The sequence below is a fragment of the Canis lupus genome, chromosome 25, assembly GCF_003254725.2.
Source record: "Canis lupus dingo isolate Sandy chromosome 25, ASM325472v2, whole genome shotgun sequence".
NCBI lineage: Eukaryota > Metazoa > Chordata > Mammalia > Carnivora > Canidae > Canis > Canis lupus.
Genome location: NC_064267.1, coordinates 49,513,192 through 49,537,840, shown reverse-complemented (window position 1 = coordinate 49,537,840; position 24,649 = coordinate 49,513,192). Strand labels below are relative to the sequence as shown.

Sequence of the window (24,649 nt, the reverse complement as noted above, 5' to 3'; positions counted from 1 at the left end):
CCCCCCGACCCCTCTGAACACCTGGGGAGTGAGACCCCCCCGACCCCTCTGAACACCTGGGGAGTGAGACCCCCCCGACCTCTCTGAACACCTGGGGAGTGAGATCCCCCACTCCTCTGAACACCTGGGGAGTGAGACACCCCCCACCCCTCTGAACACCTGGGGAGTGAGACCCCCGACCCCTCTGAACACCTGGGGAGTGAGACCCCCCCAACCCTCTGAACACCTGGGGAGTGAGACACCCCCCACCCCTCTGAACACCTGGGGAGTGAGACACCCCCCACCCCTCTGAACACCTGGGGAGTGAGACCCCCGACCCCTCTGAACACCTGGGGAGTGAGACCCCCCGACCCCTCTGAACACCTGGGGAGTGAGACACCCCCCACTCCTCTGAACACCTGGGGAGTGAGACCCCCCCCACCCCTCTGAACACCTGGGGAGTGAGACCCCCCCACCCCTCTGAACACCTGGGGAGTGAGACCCCCGACCCCTCTGAACACCTGGGGAGTGAGACCCCCGACCCCTCTCAACACCTGGGGAGTGAGACCCCCCCGACCCCTCTGAACACCTGGGGAGTGAGACCCCCCCGACCTCTCTGAACACCTGGGGAGTGAGATCCCCGACCCCTCTGAACACCTGGGGAGTGAGATCCCCCACCCCTCTGAACACCTGGGGAGTGAGACCCCCCACCCCTCTGAACACCTGGGGAGTGAGACACCCCCCACCCCTCTGAACACCTGGGGAGTGAGACCCCCCACCCCTCTGAACACCTGGGGAGTGAGACCCCCCAACCCCTCTGAACACCTGGGGAGAGTGGGACCCCGTGACCCCTCTGGGGAGTGAGATCCCCGACCCCTCTGAACACCTGGGGAGAATGAGACACCCAGTCCCTCTGCCCCACTTTGGCCCCGAAGCAGGAAGTGCCACCACTCCCAAGCCAGAGGACCCAGGAGATCCAAGGAGGCGAGGGGTCTGCTGGTCGTGGGGTCAGACCTGAGTTGTCAGGACAGTTGGGAAGAGGCCTGGGTGAAGCATGCAGCTTCCACGTGGTGACGTCAGGGCGCAGAGCCAGGTGTCCTCGAGGTGCAGGGGCGCTGACCTCGGGCGTCCTTGGGAAGCTGTCGCTGTGAGCCTTGTGGCCCTGGTGGTGGGGGCGAGAGCAGCCCCCGGGCCACCAGCACCACGGCCTCCAGGGTCCTTAGACGCCCGGCGTGGGGCTGCGGCCCTCAGGGCCACGCTGGCATGAGACGCTGGCTTTCCCCTCGCTCCGTAAAGCACCTTCCCCTTTAGAGGTTAAATAAGCAGAGCCCCGCTAAAGGACGGAGTTCATGTTAGTTCCTGGGGAAATGCGAAAAGAACCTGCAGCTTCCACGGGAGGAGTCTCCAGAGCAAAGGAAACTGGGCGGACGCGGACGCGGAGCTGGAGCAGCTGACTTCAGGCCCAGCGCGGATCCCCGCGAGGGGCTGATGCGGGGGGCCCGGCGGCCTGGGGCTGGGTGTGCGCGGGGGGCGCCCTGCGCGGCTCCCACCGGGTGCAGCCCCCACCCGAAGCGCAGACCCCGGCAGCTGGAAGGCAAAGTAGCAATTTGATGCCAAATCATTTGGGTGATGGAAGGTTAAAGCGTTGAAGGCTGGAATTTTCTGTCTAAATCTGTTCTTCAAAGTTATAATTAAAGCGTGAACCCTCCAAAACATTTTTTAAATATTTCTAAACGTGTTGGATGCTGTTTACTTTCTGTTTTGCAGGAACCAGATAATTTTGTGTCCGTGTAGATACAAAATTCATCGGTTTCCTTTGGGGGGCTGGTGTGCTAGGAATGATTTCTGGGGCAGCCGGCCCTCCGGCCCCGGGGGAGACGTGAGCCCCTCTTCCTCTGTCCCCACAGTGCATCCGCGGACGGAAGGCCACGCTGGAGGAGCTGCAGACCGTGCATTCGGAGGCGCACACCCTGCTCTACGGCACAAACCCCCTCAACAGGCAGAAACTGGACAGTAAGAAACTTCTAGGTATTTCAAGGCCTTCTTTACCTTTACCGCCCTGCGCCCGCTGGTCCCGCCCCTTGGCCCCGGCCCTGCGGTGGTGGCAGCGGTGGTGGCGGCAGGGACAGCCCTGTGCGCGGCGCCTGCACCAGGTACCGAGCTGGGGGCTGGGGGGGTGGCTGGCTCCACGTCTGTGTCGGGCACGTGGTGTAGAAAGTGTGACAACCACTGGATTTGCGGAATGTTCTAGAATGGCATCCATACCAGAGGCCAGTGGGTGGGGGTACTCATGCACCTGCCCTGAGCCTGCTGTCGGGGGCGGGGGGGCAGCCTGGGCAGGGTCTGGGCCTCCACGCTGGCGGGCACTCGGGCATCTGCAGCCGAGGGGGGGCTCCTGGGCGCCGGCCCCACCCTGCTCACGGCCCTCCCAGGGCACTTCTCACCCCAGCCTCCCGGCCACCGGCACCGACGCGGCAGGTGGCTTCTCCGGTGTCACCAGAGGTGGTGTTCGTGCCGTCCTGTGCGGATCGCACTGCAGGGCGCCCCATTCGTCCATGTGTGTGTGCGTGCACTCGCTCCTCCACGCACTCACACCCTCACCCCTAAGGAGCGCATCTTCTGTGCATCTTCTGTGCGGGAAATCCTGGAGGCACCGGCCACCGGACGGGGTTGACGTGGCCTTTGTCTGGAGAGTGGGGAGCAGACAGCTGGGAGGAAACCCACGTGTCCCGCCCGGGGTGGCAGCCTTGCTGCTTCCTGAGCCCCCGCCCCCGCCCTGTGGTAGCCAGGCTTTCAGAAGACGTGAAAACTGGCTGTGGGAGATGGGAGAGGGCCCCGCGGCAGGAGGGCCTGGAGGCCAGAGAGCAGGGGCACGGCAGGTGCCAGGAAGTGTCCTCCAGCGCTGGGGACAGAGACCACCGACTGCGGGGTCGGCCACCACGGGGACCCTGGGCCTGGGGCGGACGGTGTGGAGTGGTCAGAGCAGGGGCTGGGCCCGAGGCTCGAGAGGCCCGCCCTCCCACGCCCGCCAACCCCGGGCCTGCAGAGGGCACAGGGCTCCCTGGCTGGGATGAACGTCGGGAGCAGAACGGGCGCGGTGCCTGCCCGTCTCCCGCCTCCCCGCGTGCTGACCCTGCCCCGTGCAGACGTGAGACCCCTCCTGCGAGGTGACCAGCCCCAAGGAAGCTGACACGCGGACACCAGGCAGGGAGCCCACAGTTCATAGCCCACCGCGTGCGGGATCTCCCCGTGCCCCTTAGGGCCTCCATCTGAGACCAGGTGACCGAGGATTAACCTGCACCTGGGAAGCGAGCGCTTCATGGGGAGATTGAGTGTGAAACAGGGCAGCTCGGGGGACAGGCTTCTGGGAGAGGTGGGGACACGAAGGAAAACCAGAGTCCCCTCAGTGCCCTTAAAGAGGACATAGCACGTCCGTGTCGTGTGGACCAGAGCAGCAAGGAAGGAAGAGCCCGGAACGCTGGAGACGAAAGTCGCACCAGACAGTCACGGGAGGAAGAGTCAGGGCTCCAGGGAGCGGGCTGGCTGCGGGGGCTCCAGGGGCTCGCGAGAGGGGAGCAGGAGGGCGTCTTGGAGCAATCACGAGCCAGCCCCAGAACCACGGGCGCCATGGCCGCCCAGACCCTCTGGGGAGCAGCAGGGACAGTCATGGAACGGGGGGGGGGGGGGGGGGGGGGGGAATTCCACACTCGGGGGCCAACGCCCCATGACGACAGTGCTGCCTCGCCAGTTCTGGGCACAGACTTGTTCCAGCCCGAGGCCTTGACCCGGCCAGCAAGGGTGACCAGGAGCAGGAGCAGAGGCACCTGCACACATGCCCCTCCAGGCCGCCGGGGTGGACGCTGGGCCCGGGCAGGAGAGCCAGGCCTGCCCCGTCTGTTCCGGCTGCCGTGACCGTCCACGGCTCACAGTCCTGGAAGGCCGGAGGGCTGGGGTCTGGGGCCACGCAGCAGGCGAGGGCTCTTCAGACTACAGGCCCCGCTGTGTCCTCCCCGGGGGCCGAGGGCAGGGAGCCTGGTGGGGTCACCTTTGTAAGGCGCTGACCCGTCACAAGGGCGCCACCCCCATGACCTGACTGCCTCCAAGCCCACCTAGTTACACCGTCACACCAGGTGTCAGGACGTCACGCGTAAGTCTCGCCCAGCCCGCCCCATGGGGTGGAGGAGAGGGCCTAGGAGCTGGCTGTGTTCCCCACATAGAAGCATCTGGAACAGCCTGGAGCAGTGTGGCTGAGAACCCACCAGTGGGCCGGGGCCAGGGTCCCCTGGGGCTTCCTCTTACCCCGTCCAGGCCCTGCCGCCTGCACTGGCAGGGGGCTCATTTCTGCCACCCAAGACATCCATCCCCGGACGTGGGGCTGCGACCTAGTGGGCTCAGAAGGACATCCAGAGCCACCCCCTCCCCCCCCGGCCACGTGCGGGTCTGGTCCGTAGCCCGTCCAGGGTGTGACCCGGAGACCCCCTCCAGCCTGCCCGTCATGGGACCCATCACCTCACCGAGGCTCTTCTGTCCTCTGCTTACACGGCAAGATTTGTTCTTGCTCCTGGGTTTTTCAAAGCCCAGCCCTTGTGTTTTAGGGTAAATGTAGGGGGTGGAACCATAGGGAGAAGTGTGGGGACCGCGGGCCTGGGACAGGGGACCGTCCCAGCTCCCCGTGGCGAAGCGGGTGCTGGTGCACTCTGTCCCTCGAGTCACGGGGTGTTTACGGTGTGGACTGCAGAACGCCCCCCGAAAGGCAGCTGTGAGGGCGTCGGGGACACCCAGAGGCCTCACCCCGGGGGTCACGGAGCAGGACGTGTGCAGAGGGCGGGAGATCTGAGCCGCCAGCTCCCAGGACGGGACCATGGGAACCCAGCAGCAAATGTCCAGGAATGAGATGGGTGCCAGCTGCGCCCCGAGGGCAGGGCCTCGGCTGGGGCCAGCCAGAGGTTCAGAAAGGAACCTCCGAGGACGCGGACAGCGGGAGGAGCTGAGCAAGGAGGCCGCGTGTAGGCCAGCAGGCGTGATGGGCAGGTCGGCCCGGTCCCCAGGGTCCTGCGGGATCCCCGGGAAACACCGCTCCTCCCAGGGCGGCACCTCGGCGGCCTGAGTGCTGTCCTCCAGCGCGGGAGCGGAGCCCGCGGGCCCCATGATGTCGTCAGGGCTGCCAAGGCCCAGAAGCCGCAACCCCCTGGCCTCGGGGTCACCGGGAGCTGGCCAGACGGCCTCAGTCAGCAGCACCGGCCGTCACAGAGGCTCCGGCGTGGGCTGTGCTCCAGCAGGCTGTGCGGCATCCGTGGCCGCCCCACGGCCATCACCACCAGGCCTTTGGCACCTGCGTGCCCGGAACTGGAGACGATGGATGGGGGGAGGGTGATCTGCGCCCGAGCCGGGGTAGAGGGCTGGAGCGCACCAGCAGGCCGCTGCACTAGGTCCCTGAGCTGGTTTCAGAGTCGGGGGACAGATGACGAGAAGGGAGGGACGAGGCGCATGTGGGGCCTTTGGGCGAGAGAGGGGCGGGCGTCGCCAGCAGGGCCTGGAGCCTTCCCCGCACGGACCCTTCCTTGGCTGCTCCTGGGCCCCGGTCACCGGTGGGTCTGCCCCCCGTCGGGTCGGGCCCACATCACCGGTGCCCCCAGGCCCCCTGTGCTCTCCGGCCTCTGCTGAAATGTGCCTCGCTGTCCTCACACCTGCCTCTCCCCCGCCCGGACGCGCCCTGATGCAGCCCTCTGACTATTTCGTGGTCACTTCTGTGTTGCCAGGCGCACGTCGGGAGTGCGTGTAGCGTGCAGCGGTGATAGCCTACGTCGTCCTGTTTCCTTTTTCTTTTGTGCTAAACACTGTTTTAAGACCATTGTCATGGCTACGAGGACACCTACACAGTTACCCTCTCTCCCCTCGAGACCGGTTTTTAGACTTGTGATAATTGTCCGAGCCAGGAGTCCCGACGACAGTCCGGCTGCTCCAGACGTAGTCAAGTTGCGGTGACCTCAGGCGTCGCTCACGTAACCCTGACCGGGCACCTGAGCACTACGGTGTGAGCTCCCGCCCTCTGTGTATGGAATCCCCCAATTTCTAAGGCGTGTGCGGGAAGCCCTGCGTGGTCACCGAGGTAGCAGCGCCCTGCAGACGGGGCCGCGGACGCCGGAGGTGTGCGCCCCAGCCCTCGACGTTCCCCGAGGTCCGGGTGCCTCCCGACGGCAGCAGCTGGAAGGGGAGCCTGGCAGGGCTGGGGAAGGGCCGAGAGAGGAGCGGCGGTCGCGCCGGAGGAACGCCAGGCCTGCCCCACGCCCGCGGGCCTCCCAGGGCCTCTCTCTGCAGCCGCCGTGACGGGAAAACAGGGGGCCCTCCACCAGCCACCACCTCCACCTGGACGGCTGTGGCCTCGCCTAGGGGATGGTGGCCCCAAACCACAGCGGCCAGAGGGGGCCACGGGCGAGCAGAGGCTCGGTCCGGGCGGAGATGAGCTGCACCGAGTGGCCGTGCACCTGAGCAGCAGCTTCTGGAAGGGCCTCCCTGCGCAGAGCGCCGTGCTCACCGCCCACCCGGGACGCTCGTGAGCCATGTCGATCTCGGATGGCTGGATAATGAGCCGAGTCAGAACACGTCGGGGAGTTGTGTTTTCGGCATAGACAGGATTGACTCTCGTTTCAAAAACAGAAATCCGGTGTCTAGAGGCCCCGGGCACACACGTGTGAACAGTCACACACACGGACCCGTGAGTTATCTGGGAGAAAACCCTTCCACGGCCCAGCGCCACATTCCTGCTTGGAAGCGGCCGTGGTGGGAGAAGAAGCCATCGTGAGGCCGCTCCAGCCCCAGGGCCGCCCGGGGCCACGGGCATCTTGAAGGCTGGGCTGCCACTGCCCCCGCCGGGATCTGCTCCATGGCCTGGGCCGTTAGGCGGGGGGACACGCGGCAAAGCAGGCCCGCAACGGACTTGCGTCTCCGCCTCTCCTGCCCCGGCCTGCTCCCTGCCGCCCCCCGCCCCTGGTGGCCCTGCAGAGGGTCACGGTTCAGGCCGAGCAAGCCCTCGGGAGCCACCCTCCCGGGCATCCCGCCTCCTCCTGGCGGGCCCGGCCCCCACCCCTCACAGGTCTGCCTGTTGCCGGCCGTGGGCTAGCAGTGAGCACGGAGAGGGCAGACCGGCCCCCACCTCACCGGGCCCGTCGGGAAGGCGACGAGGCAGCAGGGCCACGGATCCAGGCAGTGGCCCTGAGCGAGACATGGCACTGAGGGTCTTGGCGGGGGCGCAGGGAGAAGCAGGTCTGGGCTGGGACCCCGCATCCAGGCCTTGCAGGGGCAGCGGGGGAGGGCTGGCCCCGGTGGGCGCCGTGGCCCGAGGTGAGCGTGAGCATCCCGGGAGCAGCAGGAGGGTGCGGGCGGCTGGAGCCTGGGGCGTGAAAGGCCCTGGGTGGCTGGGTGCCCGGTGTGGTCCACACTGGGAGTCAGGGTGAGGTGGGCACAGGCCGGGTCCCTGACCTGACACCTGTTCTCGTCCGTGGTGCCAGTCATGTGATCCCTGAGCATCGCGCGGGAGCTGCCGTTCTGGGTCGGGCGGGAGGTGTCGGGAGTGGGCCTGCCCTCCGTGGGCACAGCTCGGCCAGGCCTGGAGGGTGGAGTCTGAAGCTGGAACCTGCTGAGAAGGGCAGGGGGGCCGGGGGCCCGGGTGTAAGGGGGGAGGGGCAGCAGACAGAGGCTGTCCTGGGGTCAGCTCCTGGAGGGACGGCACCGCGTGGATCCGAGGCCTTACACCTGGAGGGGCGCCTCTCCCTTGGAACACATGGGTCTTATGCTGGTGGCCAGCCAGCCCTGGGTCACACTGAGGAAGAGGACAGTCGCTGCTTTGTCACCGGGTCCTGAGCCCGTGGGGGCGGGCGCTCGCCTGTGTCGGGCCGGGGAAGGCCTCCGAAGGCCAGCTCCCGCAGGGTCCACCTGGACCGGGGCCATCTATAAATGGGGAGGGGGCTGTGGCTGTTCACGTGCCCACGAGATCCCTCCGCGTCTGAAGGGCGCACCGCAGGTGTTGAATTCGGGGCCTATCGCCGTTTCCCGCGGGGGAGGGCGGCCAGAGCCCCAGAACCTGGGAGCCTGAGGGCCGCAGGGAAGCTCACTGAGAAGCGGGTCGGGCTGTCAACAGCGAGATTAGCTCGGGACACAGCCCTTGTGGTTGTGGTCGTGTGTGATGCCCGTGAGCTCAGGCTGGAAGGAGCCCCCCCCGGGTGCCCCCCACACCCCAGAGCACTGGCTGCTCCTGCAGACGTCCGCGTCACTCCACGGGAGCTGTCCCCACGCAGCCCGGGCCACACGGTGACCCGTTGTGGAACCACTTTGCTCCTTGGTGCATGGATATGGTGTGTGTCCCCCGAGTGCCGGGCACCGCTTGCGCCCTGTTCCCAGGCCCCCCTCCTGGGCTCCGTGCAGGCGGGGCGCCCGTGACCTTGCCCCCTGACCTCCGCTGTCCTTCTCCCCGCAGGCTCGCTAACGTCGGTGTTCGTCAGGCTGCCCTGCGGTGGTGTCGGGGTAAGTACTGCTTTAATGTGTAAATAATGTCCTGTTTGTTCTCGGGTCCCGGTGGCCGCAGACATCGCTGCCCTGTTTTCCGCCGAGTGGATAATTGCTGCCAGGTGTTTTCCATAAACGGGGCCTGACGGGCGGGGCTGCCCCACGCAGCACGTGTGGTTCAGAGGCCCAGGGGCCGGGCTGGGGCCGCCTCCTCTGGGAAGGCCGTGGGCGCCCGTGCCCGCCTCGGGGAACCCTCTGTGTGCGGGTCGCTGGCCCCTCCTCACCTGCGGGGAAGAGCCCGCTCGACTCGGTAGAGCAAGTGCCCTCTGCCGGCCCGAAGCCCCGGGTGAGGCCGAGGACGGGGAGCGGGGTGTTCGCGGGCCACGTGCAGCCGCCAGCCCGGGGGTTCGCTGCTCTTCCAGGAGCCACAGCGCCCTTAGGCAGGCGCGCCCGGTAGACGGGAGGAGAGGCGGCCCTCCCGGCCCCTGGGGGGATGCTGAGCCGGGAAGGACCCCGCCATCTGGCCGGTCCCTCGTTTGGCCGGTCCCTCGTTGCCGCAGAGGTCAGGTGTCCGCAGCCCGAGCGAGCTCCCGGCTCCTGTCGCCTGGGATGGGGGCGGGGTGCAGCGAGAGCAGGCCCCGGGCCCTGAGGGCAAGTCCCTGCGTCGTCCCGTCGCCCGGGGACCTGCGGCCTCGGGGTTCCGGCCCCCGGCGCTAGCGAGGCCGGACAGACGCGAGGACCACAAAGCCGCCCGGCCCGGAGCTGCGCGGCGGCAGAGTGTGTGCCTAATTACAGATCGCAGGGTGAAGCTCGAGGTCTGGATTCTGTTATGGAAATGAAACAAAATTGTTTTCTTCCTGAGTCTTTACAAAACTCGCTGCTTTGAAAATTATCCCGTCAGAAAGAGAATAAACGGCATTTACTCATACCACCACCAAGCCCCCTAGAGTTATTTTATTTTGTATTGTAAGTAGGCTGCAATCTCTTAATTCGGGGCAAATTTTTGGCCAGACTTGAAAAGGCTTGGATTCGGCTGCCCTGCAGCCAGCAGTGCTGTGCGAGGCAGGATTTAAAATTTGCAAATGAAAGCTGCAGTCGGCCCCAGGGCCTGGAGCCAGGCAGCCCCCCCCCCCCGCCCCCACCCCCGCCCCACCCAAGTGTGCATCCAGATCCGAGCCCCTGCAGGCTGGCCAGCACCCACCTTCACGTCCAGGCACGCAGGCCTCCAGAGCGGGGAGCCGTGCAAAATCCCACCAGGTCCAAGTGGGGCCAGAGGGAGCGTGAGCCGTGGGGGGGTTCCGGGGTGGTTCTCTCTGGATGCTGTGCCAGGATCACCTCTCTCCCGGGAGGGCGGAGGCGCACGTTGCTCGTGGGGGCTCCATGTCACCCGTGCGGGGGCCACCCCTCAGGGGTCAGGAATGCAAAGGAGACCTCAGGAGCCAGAGTGTGGGTGGGAGCGTGGGCGCTGTGGCGATGACGCAGGCAGGAGGAGGCTGCTGCGCCTCTCCTGAAAGTCCAAGTTAACATTTAGGGTGTGTGTGATGGTGTTTTAAGGTTACGCGCCAGCTCCTGTCTCCTTAACTGTGCTCAGGAGAGGCTTTGAGCCCCGTAACCTTTGTTCAAAGCGACTTGTGCTTTGCTCACCTCCTGATGATCCCATTTCCCCTCGAGGGGACCTGGTGTGGCTGGATCCCCCTCCACCCCTCGCTGGCCCTCAGTGCCCTTGGTGCCCTAGGGCTGTGCCCCCAGCTGCATGGCTCCCCGGGGCCACGATGTGCCCACAACTGGCCACCCCTTCCCCAGCACGAGCCTTAAATCCCTGCAGGAAGCATCCTCCACGTCTTCCTCAGCTCGTTCCTGTCGTTCCCGTAAGAAAGCGGAGCAGGCCTTCTGCTCTCTGCTGTGGCTGCCACTCCTGCCTCAGTGAATGTCCTACCCCCTGCCCCTCGGCAGGGCCCGGTGCTCCTGGAACCATCCCAGGCTGGTCCGGTCCCCGTGGGGCGCTGGAGGACTCAGGCCCTGAAGCAGCGGGAAGTCGCGTTGGGCTCTCTGAGCAGTGGCAGCCACAGACCCTGTCCCTCACTCTGGGCAGGACATCACGGGGCCTCTTGTGCCCACGCACAGAGACCTGGCGAAGCGTGCGGAGCACCGTCCATCCTCCCTCCCGGCCCTGGTTCAGGCACAAGACCCAAATCCGCACCTCCTAGGGAGAACTAATCCGAGCGGTCCTCAGGGGAGCGGCCTCTGGTGCACCTGCCCCGGACATCCTCACCCTTGCGGAAGGCGCAGGAGCTGCCGGGCTCCGTCCGCCACTCTCGCTCGGGGACTGTCCCCTTCGATTTTCGGGAGTGGGCTCTGCGGCCGAAGGAGCTGGCCCAGGACCGTGCGTTTGAACGGCCGCTTCCGCGAAGAGCAGCACAGTATTATTTACAACAGAAGCCGGGCTTTGAAAGTTGAATATTAATGCCGCGGAGAGTCGGCAAAGCGCAGAGCGCTCTCTGGACATTTGGAAGCTATTTAAAGAACACAGAGGTTCGGTCATTGGAAAGAACAGCCCTCACAGGGCAACACTCCTCCGGAAACGGCTTGAACCCCTCATAAATGTATTTTCAATCATCTTGCTTTGAAGATGAAGCTTCAAGAGTTCACTGGAGGAAATCCATCCGCCCCACGTAATGATCGGTGTCTCCGTCAGGTGGGCAGGGGCCTGGGCGCGCCTGGAGGGACCTGGGTGGGCACCTCCGCGTGCCGCTGCCCGGCCTCCGTCCCTGCACTCCCAAAGCATTCAGTGCTCGAGGAGGTTGATATGGGAAGCAGCGGCTCTCACGTACGCTTGGCCGACGCGCTACAGGTGACCGGGCTGCAGATGCCCAGCGCCTCAGAACCTTCGCTAGGCTGCGTGCATCCCCACGGAGGGCGGGCGCGTGAGTGTGATGGTGCCCAGATGCCCTGGCCTGGCACCGGGGGCTGCGTGCTCCATCTGCTCCCTCTGATCCCGTCCCAGCTGACATGCAGGGCTGGCTGCCGAAATTTCTTGGTCTTCTCTAATGCCCACATTGGCCAGGGCTGTAGGAAAAAAAAAAAAAAACAAACAAACATCTAACGTGCCTACGTAACCAGATAAACGAGCACACAAGCAGAAGTTACCCGGACGTGTTCGTGCCACACACATTGCCCTGTTTGAGGTGGAACAGAGACCCGGGCAGAGTGGTGCGTGGCCCCGAGGGAGGCTCCCCACTCCCACTCTGCACGAAGGCAAGTCGTCCTGTGGAGAGACTCTGATTCCCACCCTTAGGCCTCATCCTGCGGCCGTTACTGTCGCTCCCCTGGGCTCGCGGTGAAACCTAACCAGCAAGAGGCCTGGTGACGGTGACACGGTCGCCCTGAGCCTGAGCACATCCGAGCAGCGGAGGAAAGCAGTGGCTCCTCGGGAGGGGCTGACGTCACACACGCCTCATCCCTGCTGCATCTACGGTTCTTTCCCTATTTAGAATTTGTTGGCATATCTTAAAAAAAAAAAAAAAAAAAGCCCGAATGTGAGTTGTGTGTGTCGTATCATTAGTAAAAGAGGCGAGCGGCTCCGGGCTAGAATTTCAGAGGCAGAGCCCACAGGCCTCGCAGGCCCCCCGACCCCCGCACGGCCCCCGCAGGTGTGGGGCGCAGGGGTGACGCCCCCGAGACATCGCCTCAGCCTCACGCAGGGCCCCTGTCTCCACAGGTGGACAGCGACACCATATGGAACGAGGTGCACTCGTCGGGGGCGGCGCGCCTGGCCGTGGGCTGCGTGGTGGAGCTGGTCTTCAAGGTGGCCACCGGGGAGCTGAAGGTCGGTGGGGACCCTGCAGAAACGGGGCTCTCCTGGGGGCGCGGGTGGGGCTCAGCGCCCTGGGGTCCCTCTGCACCGGGGACGGTGCCTGGGGAGAGTCCCTGCTGATCCACGGCAGCGTCGCCCGCGCTGGTAACACACGCGGCGGTGCAGGGGTCCCCGGGGTTGGTTGTCCCCGTGGTTGAACAGCCCGGGAGCTCTCGTGTGCGAGGGTGTCCTCCCCACGGGCCACGCTGGAGATGAAGACCAAGGTTCTTAAAAACACACTCGTTAACGTGGACGTAATAGCGGCGTCCAGGTCTCAGTAGACGAGCCGCCGACCCCGACCCGCTGCTGCCTCCGTCTCTGGCGACCCTTTGGTAGAAGCGCGTAGAGGGACCCGGCCTGACACCGGATCTAGGACTGGGCAAAGGCGCGTGTGTGCGCAGCTTTCTCGGGTAGTTGTGGGGATTCTGCTCTGAGGCTCCACCGCAGTCCCACGCGTGCGGCTTCTTGAAGGTCAGCGGCCGCGTGGACCCCGAATCCGTGGCAGGGAGCCCTTCCTTCTCACACAGAAGCCCGCTGGTGTGGCAGGCTGAGCGGGGCCTCTCTCCACACCTGGCTTCTGCAACACAGGGTGCTCCTCGTTTGGAAACTCGGGCTCCTTGAATCGTGTAGACCTTCCAGCATCTCCACCGAGTCTGGAACGCGGTATCTAGGGCACCACTGATTTTTGAAACCGTTAATACCGGCGCGCACCTCACCAGGAAGGCCCTCCGAGTGCGGGGGGCGCTCAGGGTGCGCGTCCGCCGAACTTCTCGTCCTCACCCGAAGGCTCAAGTCTTGCCCCTGACCACACCGCCCGTGGGCTGGCCCCACGTGCACTGGCCCGTCCCTCCCCTTTGCTCACTCGAGCTGTTAGGAGGCGCGTGTTCAGGGGCAGGGGTTTAGGGAGAGCCATAAATGTTATTGCATCGTCACACGTTCTTGGGAGCCCGTCTGCTGCACGTGTGTGGTGGAGACGCTCACCAAGTGCCCTTTTCCTGGCACTGCCGACCTCTCCCCAGCACAGGCAGGCACCGCACCGCCCTGCACCATGGTACGGCTGTCAGCACAGCAAGAAACGCAAAGCGAGTGTTAGGATTAGGAGAACAGGCCCCCTGGGCACGGGGACCCCAGGGGTCGCAGCCTGCCCTCCCGGGACCGCTGTGCGGGGACAGGCTGGTCCTGCGGCATTGAGAGTGCCAGAGGTGGGGGCCCCATCGGTGTGTCCATCACCCTGTCCGTCCGGAGCTGTCCCTGCAGCAGGCTGAGCTCCGCCGCCCCAGCCCCGTCATCACTGCCAGCGCGCCAGCCCTGGGGGCGCTGTTCCCAGCCGTGACCCCACAGCTTCCCGCTGGCCAGACGCGAGCTGCCCATTTAAGTCCTTTTTTGTTTCTGAGGCTACAGAGCGGTTTACAGACGGCTCGTCCAAGCCTCAGTGACTCAGGGGCGGGGGCTGCTGCTTCCAAGCAGTGGGTGGTTCGTTTCTGCGATGCCCACCCCCCCCCACCCCTGGGAGCTGAGATGCTTCCATTAAGGCCGGACCCAGGCTGGAGCCCCTGGGGTGAGCCTCTTGCACCTTCTCTGCACCCAGGGTTCCCATCAGTGGCTTCTTGGGGACACTGGTGTTGAGCAGAGGGGGCCCAGGGAGCCCGTCCTCTCCTGCCAGGTCCCTGAGCTAAGCAGCTCCAGCAGAGATAAACCATCAGGGACAAATTCACGTCTTACCCAGTAACCGTGACCGCCAGAGGACCTCTTCAAAGCAGGGCCCCAGGCGTCGCTGAGGTGCGGACAGCCCTAGGGCCCGTCCCGTGTCCGTGACCCAGATGTGCGAGTCTGTGCCCTCGCGCGCAGCCGGAGCCCCCCGGCGGTGTGGGCCGTGCTCCTGTTCTCACTGACGTGAACCCTCTTCCTCTCTTCCTCCCTGTTTCTCCGCCCCCTCCCCCGTCTGGCGTCGTGCGCAGAACGGCTTTGCCGTGGTCCGCCCTCCAGGACATCACGCGGAGGAGAGCACGCCCATGTGAGTAGACACGCGGCCGCGACGGGCGGGCTGTGGCGCTTTCTGATCCCTGTTCTGGAAGGGCCGGGCTGCACCTGAGCGCAAACACGGCCCCAGGTAGCTGGTGCAGCCCCGAGCCACGTGGGTGACCTTGCGGACGGGCTGCGGACGGGTGACGGGTCGAACCGTGGGCCAAGAGAAAGGAACCCGCAGACGTCAGTCCAGAGGTTCTCGTCCCTCGCTCTGCTGTAAGCAGTTGGGTGGGGACTTACATTGCACCAGACGGAGTTCATGGGGCACTTCACTGTTCTAGAACATTCTGACCAAATGCCTCAGGTCACCTGACATGCAGCCTTCAGCTGACCTGCTTATGGTTTGGTACGGATGAGGCCGACATCTCAAGGTTGTGACCCCAGGGACCAGGCGTCTGGACCCCGTTTGGGGCTTTGGGTACCCCTGACCGTGCACACATCTGCAGGGCTGGCCGAGCTAGCAAGTGTGGCTCGCAGATTGCCAGGGAATGACTGTGGGCCTGGGTGCCTGGGGGTGGGTTACACGTGCCTTCTCTCTCTTTTTTTTTTTTTAATTTTATGTATTTATTTATGAGAGACGCAGAGAGAGAGGCAGAGACAGAGGCAGGAGGACTCAATCTCAGGACCTTGGGGTCACACCTTGGGCCAAAGGCAGGTGCTCAACCTCTGGGTCACCCCGGTGCCTCTAGACGTGCCTTCTCGTGGGACCTGGGAAACCAGTCAGGCAGCAGGACAGGCACCGTGGGAGAGCAGGTGTCCCGAGCTCTGGGGACAGGAAGGGCCATTGATGCTGCTGGTAGAGGTAGGAGAGGTGACATCTGGGCTGTTCCAAGGACCGAGCGGACGGAGCACGGCTGGGAAGCCAGGAAGTGCAGGGAGGCGACAGCGGAGCCTGTGCAGGAGCAGCTAGGACCAGGCCGGGGAACCACAGGCTGAGCCTGCACTCCCGAGGGAGCCTGGGCTGTGGCTCACAGGCGAGCAGGAGCCCTCTGTCCTCTAAAGCCCGGCGTGAGGGCGTCAGACCGCAGCTTGAGACAGGACCGTCGTGCCCGGGGAGGGGGCAGTGGCTGCAAGCTCCCTTCAGCAGCCTCAGTTAGACGGTGGCCCCGTTCCCCAGAAACCACCGGGCTCGGGGACGCCACAACCCACAACCCTCCATGCTGTCAGGAGCAGGATCCCGCGTGGTTCCTTCCCCTGAAGGCACTTTTCCACTTTGAACCTAAGCCGTTGGCTGTCCTGGGGCGTGAACCCAAACGGGCCACGACGGAGCACAGAGGCGCTGTTGGGGGCGTTTGGATGCGTGTGCGCTCGCCGCTCCGGGTGCCGGCTCCCCAGCCCGTGCCTCCCGCCGTCGGGGGCCTTGCAGGTTGCTGGCCCGCATTCCCGACACAAAGCCGCCCAGATTTCCCTGTTTTTGTGGTAATTCAGGCAAAGCGGACGTCAGTTAGAGGATTTTTGGTTACACGTGAATCACGTTGTTAGCGGGCTTCTGCGCCTCTTGAAGGAGACTCTGGGGGGCGAGTGTGCATCAGTGTCACACGTCTGAGCGTGGACAGATGAGCAGTAGCGGCTCACACAGGCGACCTCGTGCGCGGGGAGCACGGCCCCGGGATGCTGGGCAGTGTGCGGCTGCCGGGCGCTCCGGGAACGGATTTCTCACCTCGGGGCACGGCGGCGTCCGTGGGGGGCCTGTCGGGTCGGTGGCGTCGGTCGAGGGAGCCGTGCATTCTCCACCCCGAACCCCACGGGGCTGCAGGCGCTTCCGTGTGAGGACCGGTGGGAACCGTGTTTTCCTCTCTCTCCTCTCGCTGCAGGGGCTTCTGCTACTTTAATTCTGTGGCCATCGCAGCCAAGCTTCTCCAGCAGCGGCTGGACGTGAGCAAGACCCTCATAGTGGACTGGGTAAGTGGGGCCGTCCCCGAGGGGGCTGGGGGCCCACGTGCGCCCCGAGCGGGCCGCGTCCCGTGTGCAGAGCAGGGCGGGCACAACGCCTCCACTGACGTTGGATTCGGGCACCCGACCTTTCTGGAAACTACCTCAAACCAGAAGATAAAAGCTCACACCGGTCACGAGTCCGCCCCACAGCTGCCGTCAGCCGGGTCCCTGAAACGTCCAGAAGTGTGGTTCAGGGCAGCAGTCGGAGAAGGGTCCTCAGACCTTGTCAGAGGCGGGTGGGGGGCGGCCTCGACCTCCCGCGTCCACCGGCGGGCGTGGGCGGCTCCCCCACAGCCCACGTGGCGCCGCCTGCCTCAGGCCCCCCTGGCGAAACGCCTTCCCGCTTGGGCCCGCGACACCCCGTGCCGGCGTAGCCTCCCTCCCACGCTCCCACGGCGGTGTCGCTTCTCACGGCCCCAAGAGGGTGACCTCAGGTTCAGAAATGCTACACGTGGGGTCTGAACTCCAAAGCCAGTCACGCAGCTTCTTCCCTGGGGGTGGACGCTGAGGGTGCTCGTTTCATTCCTCCCTTTTCCACTTGGTGCTGATGATCTATTTAATAACTGCTCCACGGGGAAGGAGGAGCAGATGCCCCGGGGGGTTACCGTGTGTACCCCGGGGCCCTTCTCCATTTGGGAAAGGAACCGCAGACACAGCCCGGCCACCCAGTAGGCTCCCCGTGCTGCGCGCCGGTCCCGGGGCCTGACGGCTGAGGCCTGGGGACACCAGGGAAAACTGCCCAGGGTCGGCCCTCAGCGCACCCCTGCCTCCGTCCCCAGGAGCCGGGCCTCAGCTCCTCCCGAGGGAGCACCTAGCCGTGCTGTCGAAGCGTCCCACGTGGCTCAGTTCATGGCCACGTGACTCACAGCCCCTGAGTCCACCCCCCGGGGCGGCCAGAGCGCCCAGAGTCGACGGTCACAGGGCCACTTACCCCGGGCTCCCCGCGCCCCACTAAACAGCACAGGCGCATGCGGGGCTGCCTCGGTCACGGAGAGCACGCGTCCCGAGAGTCGGGGGTGTGTCTCCCCAGCCGTGGAGGCTTCCTGGTTGGTGGGGTCGGGTGTCTGTCCTTGCAGCTCCTTGTTTATAGCTGCCCGCCACGTCGTCTCCAATGAGCGTAGGTGACTTTTACAATGACCCAGGTACCGAGCAGTTCCCAGGGTGTGAAGATCGCTACCTTGCACGCAGCCCCCGTGCGCCCGCTGTGTGAGGCGGGCTGCCTGTCCCGGGGGCCCGCTCCTGCCCCGGCCCGGGCCGTGCGTGGCCTCGCGCCTCGTGGAAGCCCCGCTGCCCCACTGTGGGGCCTTTAACGTGTGGGCACGGTCATTAGGATGAGCAGTTTGTCGTTGGAGCCTGGGGCCTGGAACCCCGTGCCGTGTGCGCACCTGTCGCCCCAGCCCGAGCGACGGCCTCCCGCCGCTCCGCAGGGTCGGGCGCAGAGCTGGCACCTCCCGTGTGCTCGACAACGGGCAGCTGTGGCCGGCTCGCTTCTCGCAGACGTGGCAGGGGCAAGAAGGTGGTCAGATGGTTTTGTCGGGACGGTCGTGGCCTCGGGGTAGGGCTCAAACGCCAGCCCCTTCCTCTGCCGGGAGCGGCCGTGGCCGTGGGGACGATGGCGAGGAAGCTGCCTGGGACGCACCCGGGCCCCTTCTCTCTGCCCCCTCGGCCCCGCCCTCCCCCGGCCCTGCTGGGGGCGCGTGGCTAGGCGGGGAGCCCGGAGGGGCCGCCGGTGCTGACCCAGCTGTCCCTGCTCTCCCAGGACGTGCACCACGGAAATGGGACCCAGCAGGCCTTCTACAACGACCCGAACGTCCTGTACATCTCCCTTCACCGCTACGACGACGGGAACTTCTTCCCGGGCAGCGGGGCCCCGGACGAGGTGAGCGGGCCGTCGCAGGGCCGAGCGGGGCTGCTCTGGGGTAGAGCGCGGGGGTGCACGGGTGCTCCCCTTGACCCCGGATGATTCCAGGCCGTCGTCAGGCGTATCCTGTCAAGTGTGTACACACGGGCTTTCTTTTCTCTGAGGTTCAAACAAAAAAACGGACTTGACATCTGGTTCTAATCCAGGCAGCCTGTGAGGACGCCTGGGGTGCCCCCTCCTGCAGGCCTGCTTTGCACGATTGAAACACCTCCAGGCCACTCCTCTGGTCGGTCCCTTGGGCGCTTGTGCTGTCCTGTCACCTGTCGTGACACATGGGACAGGGATTGGCGGCTCAGAGCCTCCTTCGTGACACCCGGTCCCCCAGCAGAGCCGGCCCTCACTCGGAACAAAGGGGCCCCAACACCCAGGGGAAAAGGTCCATCAGCCTCTGGGTCTTGTTGGAAGGGGGTGGGGAAGGACAGTCCCAGACCTTTCTGGCTGCCCGCTCTTGGTGTCTGCAGTGCAGAGCTGCCCGTCTGCACACACCGCTGGGCTGCTCCTGCGGCCACCCCACGAGTGGCCGTGAGCCCCCGCGGTCTGTGACAGCGCTCCGCTGTGAATGTCGGCAAGTGAGGGGCGATGGGGGCACGTGCTGGAGAGCATAGCACTCGGGCTCTGCTGCAGGCACCGAACTGGACTCCCACCTTGTGCCACTGGGGTCAGGTGGTTCCATCGGTCTCCGGGTGAGGGCCCGGGAGCCACCGGGGTCAGGTGGTCCCATCGGTCTCCGGGTGAGGGCCCGGGAGCCACCGGGGTCAGGTGGTCCCATCGGTCTCCGGGTGAGGGCCCGGGAGCCACCGGGGTCAGGTGGTCCCATCGGTCTCCGGGTGAGGGCCCGGGAGCCACCGGGGTCAGGTGGTCCCATCGGTCTCCGGGTGAGGGCCTCTGATAGGAGTGTCTCTCTTCACAGGTGGGCACAGGGCCAGGTGTGGGCTTCAACGTCAACATGGCTTTCACTGGTGGCCTTGACCCCCCCATGGGAGACGCGGAGTACTTGGCGGCCTTCAGGTGAGAGTCCTGGCTTCCTGTGCCCTGGGGGCATATGTACAGCTGTGGGGAGCTCCACTCCGCGTCCCCAGCTCTTGCTGGTTTAGTGATGTTCTTTGGCCTGGCTCCTCCTTCACGCACACACCCAGGCGCATCTGGGGCGGCCCCTCCGGCCTCCCTCACGGCACCTCGTAGAGACGCGTGTTTGCGTAGCTGAGATTTGAAGACCCAGGGCCCTGGGCTCCTGGGCTCACCCCCCCCCACATTGGTTCTTCGGGCTGGGGGGGGTCTCCGGCAGTGTCTCCTCCCCTCATGCTGGCAGCTGGCGTCTTGGGCTTCAGGAGAACCAGGAACGCCCTGGGGGCTTGATGGTAAGAGCGGCCGAGGCCCTGGGGAGCAGCTCCGGCTGGGCTCGGAAATGTGATGTTCACGGAGAGCGGCCGCTCGGTTCTGAAACATCGGCTCGTCTCCTGTTTTCCTCCCCACAAACCCTCCCTGAGAGGCCGAGCGACAGCGACCACCTTCCTCCCTGATTGCTGCGGTCCTGAGGCCACTGCCCCGCGTCCACCCGTTTGCGCAGCTCTGTTGCATGATTTTCCATAAGCGCGGTTTGCCTTTGTCATCAAATGGTGATTTTCACCTTGATCTGGGCCCGACTGAAGTAATTCCCACGACCCAACGTGGACGGTGCGCAGCGCGGGCTTCCTGCCTCGTTTTAAATGGTGGCCTCCGCCGTCTCCCGCCGTCTCCCGCCGTCTGGCCAGAACGCGGGCCCTGGGGAGAAGGGTGCTCGGCGGCAGAGCCTGACGGGCTCTTGGTCGTTGTCAGAAAACCGCGTCCGAACAGTAGGAATCGGAGCCCGTGAGGTTTCCAGTGAATTTTCCTCTCTGCCTCTTCCTTGACCTCTGTCTGTCTGTGCTTTTATCCCTGCTTGATCTAAACACAACGCACATGTGTGCAGGTGTGTGTATGTGTGATGCACGTGTCTCCATGGACACATGTGAGTGTGTGCGTACACGTGTCTGCAGATATGTGTGCACGTGGCTGCGTGCGTGGAGCGTGCAGCTGTGTCTGTGTGCGCGTCTCCCGTGGGTGCGACTCCTTACACGGACTCGTCTGTAAGCGCTCTGCTGTAGACGCCGCCGCCCGCGCCGTGGGCACCCTGCATGGGCCACGGGACCCCTGGGGACCCCTCACAGCGTCTCCTTGCCCGTCTCCACGCTCAGAGCGGCCGTTGGGTCTGGCGGCACGTGTGGCTCTGTGGACGGGAGTTCCCTCCCCCAGCTGCTCGGTGGTTTGTAGAAATTACGCCCAGATTTGATTACGTCGGCGCAGGGCCAGCCTCTCGAGCAGTGGGCTGGTCTGTACCAGTCGGAGCCCATCACCTCCCTACGGGATTTCTCTGCGCGCCTTTCCCCCAAATCGGATCCCATCTGATCTCGTGGGTTTAATTTCGATGTGTCTTCCTGCTCCTGATCAGATGTGAGGTAACCCCAACAACTGCCTGCCTAATTTAAGGGAGGGGGACGCCCCCAAGCAGATACAACATCTGCAGGTTTGCTGGTGTACACGGTCGACTCTCAGCTTCTCAAAATCCGAGCCGTGCAGCACCAGCAGCGGGGTCCTCCGTGCGGTCCGTGGAGCACCCCGCGGCCAACACCGCGTCACCCTCCCACCGCCTGAGAACCGGCCGCCCTAGGGGGCTGCGTGGAAAATAAAATGTCTGGGCGGCCGCCGTGAGAGGAGGAAGCCCTGCCGGGATGAGGAACTGGGCGCGCCGTGGCCGGTTCTGGCTGGGCAGAGGGTGGCCCGTGCTGGACTGGTGGGCGGGGAGCGGGGGGGGGGACGCTGCAGCCAGGCTTCCACGGGACCGCGTCCCCCGGTGTGCTGGTTCTGGGACGGAGATGCCCAGCACGCGGGGGTCAGACTCCAGCCCTGGGGACTGCCCCTTGGTCCCCTGGGACCCCACACTGGTCCCCAGTCCCTTGCCCCTGGTCCCCAGCCCAGTCCCCAACCCCCGCCCCTGGTCCCCAGCCCAGTCCCCCGCCCCTCCCTGGCCCCCCAGCCCCCCTGCCCTCCCCACCCACCCTAGTCCCCCGACCCCTGGCCCCCTCCCTGGTCCCTGGTCCCTGGTCCCCCACCCCTGGTCCCCAGCCCAGTCCCCTGCCCCTCCCTCGCCCCCCAGCCCCCCTGCCCTCCCCACCCACCCTAGTCCCCCGACCCCTGGCCCCCTCCCTGGTCCCTGGTCCCTGGTCCCCCACCCCTGGTCCCCAGCCCAGTCCCCTGCCCCTCCCTCGCCCCCCAGCCCCCCTGCCCTCCCCACCCACCCTAGTCCCCCGGCCCCTGGTCCCTGCCCCGGGCCAGCCTTTAAGATGAACCCTTCCTCTGAGCTGCTGTTGACGTCCTGTTTTCATCCTCTGCCAAGTGTGTACACGATGATACCTTATCAAATGAACTTTTCAAAGCTTAAATAGCTCCTTTGAAAGGGAAAATTGTTTCAGGGTTGGGTTGCTTTTTATTTTTTTTTTTTATTGATTTTAATGTAAAATAGTGCTTTGAAGTTTACAATTTATGGCTCCCTGGGCATCGATCGGTGGGGGAAGAAGGGTCAGGATCCGCTTTCCCCTTCCTTCTGCGCTTCTCCCCCCTTGCCGGGGGGCCCCCGGGACAGTGTGCGCCTCGGGGGCAGCACCTTGTTCCCCAGGCCCGTTGCCTGCCACGTTGCATTTCAGGAGATCAAGCCTGAGATGAAGAAGAGATAAGGAAGGTGCCCCTAATGAAATCCAGAAGGAGCGGCACTTTCTCCCCGGGCTCGGACTGCGGAGACGCGGCGACCCTAATTCAAAGCAGCGCGCCGCCAGACGGGCTTTGAAGTCTGCTGAGCGGAGGCGAGGCCCTGGGCGGACGGACACCGCGATGCGCTGCTGCCCGCGCCGGCCTGCCGTCGGCCGTCTGGGGCCCGCGGGTCGCCGTGCAGGCAGGAAATGAGCCCGGGATTACGTGTGCGTCGAAACCGTAACCCCGGTTTAAATGCGATTTGGTGAAGTTTATCAGAGATGTCAGAGAAACCGGGTATTTTGAAGTGGTAACTTTAATCTTTTAATGAATTGAGATTTGCCTTTAAATTGAGCAACTGGGCAGATTCATTTCACGTCCCCCAGCCTTTCGAGCGTGACGTGAAGATCGAAGCTCTTTGAACCTCTGTTCCTTCCGTAAGGACTTCTGCGGGGGCCTTTCTTTGCTTTTTTTTTTTTTTTTTAACAAAAATTCTTAGCTTTTTATTGTCGTGGTGAAACGCCCAGAAGGCCTCCTGTCGCAGCCACGTGGCGTGTGCAGCTCGGCGGCGCCCTCCGTGCCCACAGCGCCGTGTCGGGCGAGAGCCTCTGCCTCCGTCCAGGACTCGCTGTCGCAAAGACACTTGATGCAAACCCCGGGACCTTTCTTACCGACGGCAGTGCCGTCTCTCAAGGGGCAGCCCCCTTCCCCTAGGCGGACGTCTTAGCGGGGCCGTCCCACAGTGGGGCCGCCGCAGAGTGCAGAAGCTCGGGTTTGCCAGCCCTCCCGCAGGACGGCAGCAGTGACGCGGTGCTCGGGCACCTGCCCGCGGAGGGGCAGCAGCTTCCTGGCTGAGTCCTGGAGGGACCCGGACCCGCAGACGCCAACCTGCCGGCGTGCGGGGCCGCCTCTGGGGACCAGGACCGTGGCCTGTCGTGGAGGAGCCTGTCAGGGGCTGTGCCCAGGTGACCTACGTGGCAGGTCTGGATGTTCGACGTCTGTCTGGTGGGAGCCTTGAGGGGGACGCAGGTCCGGAGGGGCCGTCTCATAAACACTTGTTGCTCGGGTTGAGCGCCCAGGGCAAGTTGAGTCCTGCCAAGAGTGGGGCAGGGACCCAGGCGAGAGCATGGGGACACCGAGGCAGAGACCAAGCACAAGAGGGGAGCAGCTGGGAGAGGCCTGGGCCGCGGCGCCGGACCAAGTGCAGACCTGCTCCTGTAGCCAGCCGGGGTCTGAGGGCCGCCCTGGGGAGGCTGCGCTGCCCCTGCCCCTGCCGTGTGCTCCTGGTGCTGCAGAGGGGCGGGGGGCGCTGCGAGATGGGTGGGCTGGCGGCCAAGAGTGCCAGGCCCTAGACAGGCCTGAGGACGGTGATGGGACAGAGGTGGGGACACGTGGGGGCAGGGCAGCTGCAGTGAGCCCAAGCCCGGTGGGGCCCACGGTGACAGTGGGGAGGGGGCACCACGTGGATGGGGCCCTGGACGCAGGGGTGCGCCCATCCAGCAGCGCCAGGTGCCCACCTCCTGCGAGGGACAGCCAGACAGGAGCAGCAAGGAGGGGCGGGGGTTGCCAGAAGGCGCCCTGGCCTCTGTCGCCGAGGAGGGGTGTCCTCACCTCACCAGGGCAAGGTCTGGGTGAGCAGAGCACGGAGAGCCAGAAGCATGCGAGGCTGGGGGCCGCGGGCGTGCAGGGCAGGGGCATCGAGGAGACGGGACGGACGGCCGAGGGCCTGGCCTGTGGGGCGGACGGAGCAGGACGGGGCGGCGGGCGGCGTGGGGCGGGGGTGCAGCCGGAGCACAGTGTTGCTTCCCAGCTCTCGCTGTGTTCTGACACCGACTCAGCAGCGACGGGATGTTTGGTGGGCCGGGACCGGCCTCTCCCAACCGACGGAGCGCTCAGGCCAGGCCCACCCCGCGCAGGGGTGCAGCAGTGCAGCGGGTGCAGATGGCAGGGCAGGTGCGCCAGCCCCTCCTGCCCTCGAGTGAGGGTGTGCACAGCGGACAGGAGGGGTTGGCGCTCACCGGAGCCGAGGTGGTTGAAACCGAGTCCCCGCCTCCGGGGGCACCAGGCTGTCCGTCCGGAAACGGCGACCGTCCATCCGGCAGCTCCGCCTCCCGAGCCCTCTGGCTGCAGACGCGTCACCGCAAGCCTCACCGACAGTACGTGACCGCGACAGGGCAGACGGCCCGGGCGCCTTGTGAAAGGAGATGTTGAAGGTGGGCGGCGTGGACCGTGCTTCTGGGGCACTCGGACGCCCTGGCTGCCCCCAAGCTCCCGAGCGTCCCCGGGCGTGGGTGGGCACAGACCGCGCCACGGCCTGAGGCCTGCGATGAGCACAGGTTTGGGGCCTTCCGTGTGGGAGATGAGCCCGCCCTGCCTCTGAGCGGACAGTGGGTGGTCGCAGCCTCGGGAAGCCCCTGCCCACCCCTCGGCCCTCACGCTGCCCTGCAGCAGGTCACGGGCGGCCCCACAGAAACTCACCCTAAGGTGATGGTCGGAGAGAGGGTCTGCAGTAAACGGTTCCATCTGTCATCAGACAAGTCGTTGGTTAAAATTTCATTCTAGAACTAAAACGCGAGGCCGGATGCCCGTTTTCTTCGCGGCGTCTGTGACGCGTGGGGGTCCCGGCTGGGGTGAGGATGTGGGCGGCCGTGCACCCCCTCCTCGTAGGTGAG

The 24,649-nt window shown here is 65.3% G+C and overlaps 1 protein-coding gene across 10 annotated transcripts in view; it reads left to right on the top strand.

The window, feature by feature from the left end:
• HDAC4 (histone deacetylase 4) overlaps positions 1-24,649 on the top strand; it is a 273,029-nt gene that overhangs the window by 231,129 nt on the left and 17,251 nt on the right. For 8 of the 10 annotated variants that reach the window (XM_049101240.1, XM_025463633.3, XM_025463636.3 and 5 more), the window contains 7 exons: positions 1,887-2,007; positions 8,453-8,499; positions 12,200-12,307; positions 14,293-14,348; positions 16,174-16,261; positions 18,054-18,173; positions 19,126-19,223. In XM_049101240.1, the coding sequence (XP_048957197.1) occupies positions 1,887-2,007; positions 8,453-8,499; positions 12,200-12,307; positions 14,293-14,348; positions 16,174-16,261; positions 18,054-18,173; positions 19,126-19,223 (638 nt within the window). The remainder of the gene's footprint in view (positions 1-1,886; positions 2,008-8,452; positions 8,500-12,199; positions 12,308-14,292; positions 14,349-16,173; positions 16,262-18,053; positions 18,174-19,125; positions 19,224-24,649) is intronic. The other 2 variants (XM_025463635.3, XM_035718253.2) reach the window with 1 other exon arrangement.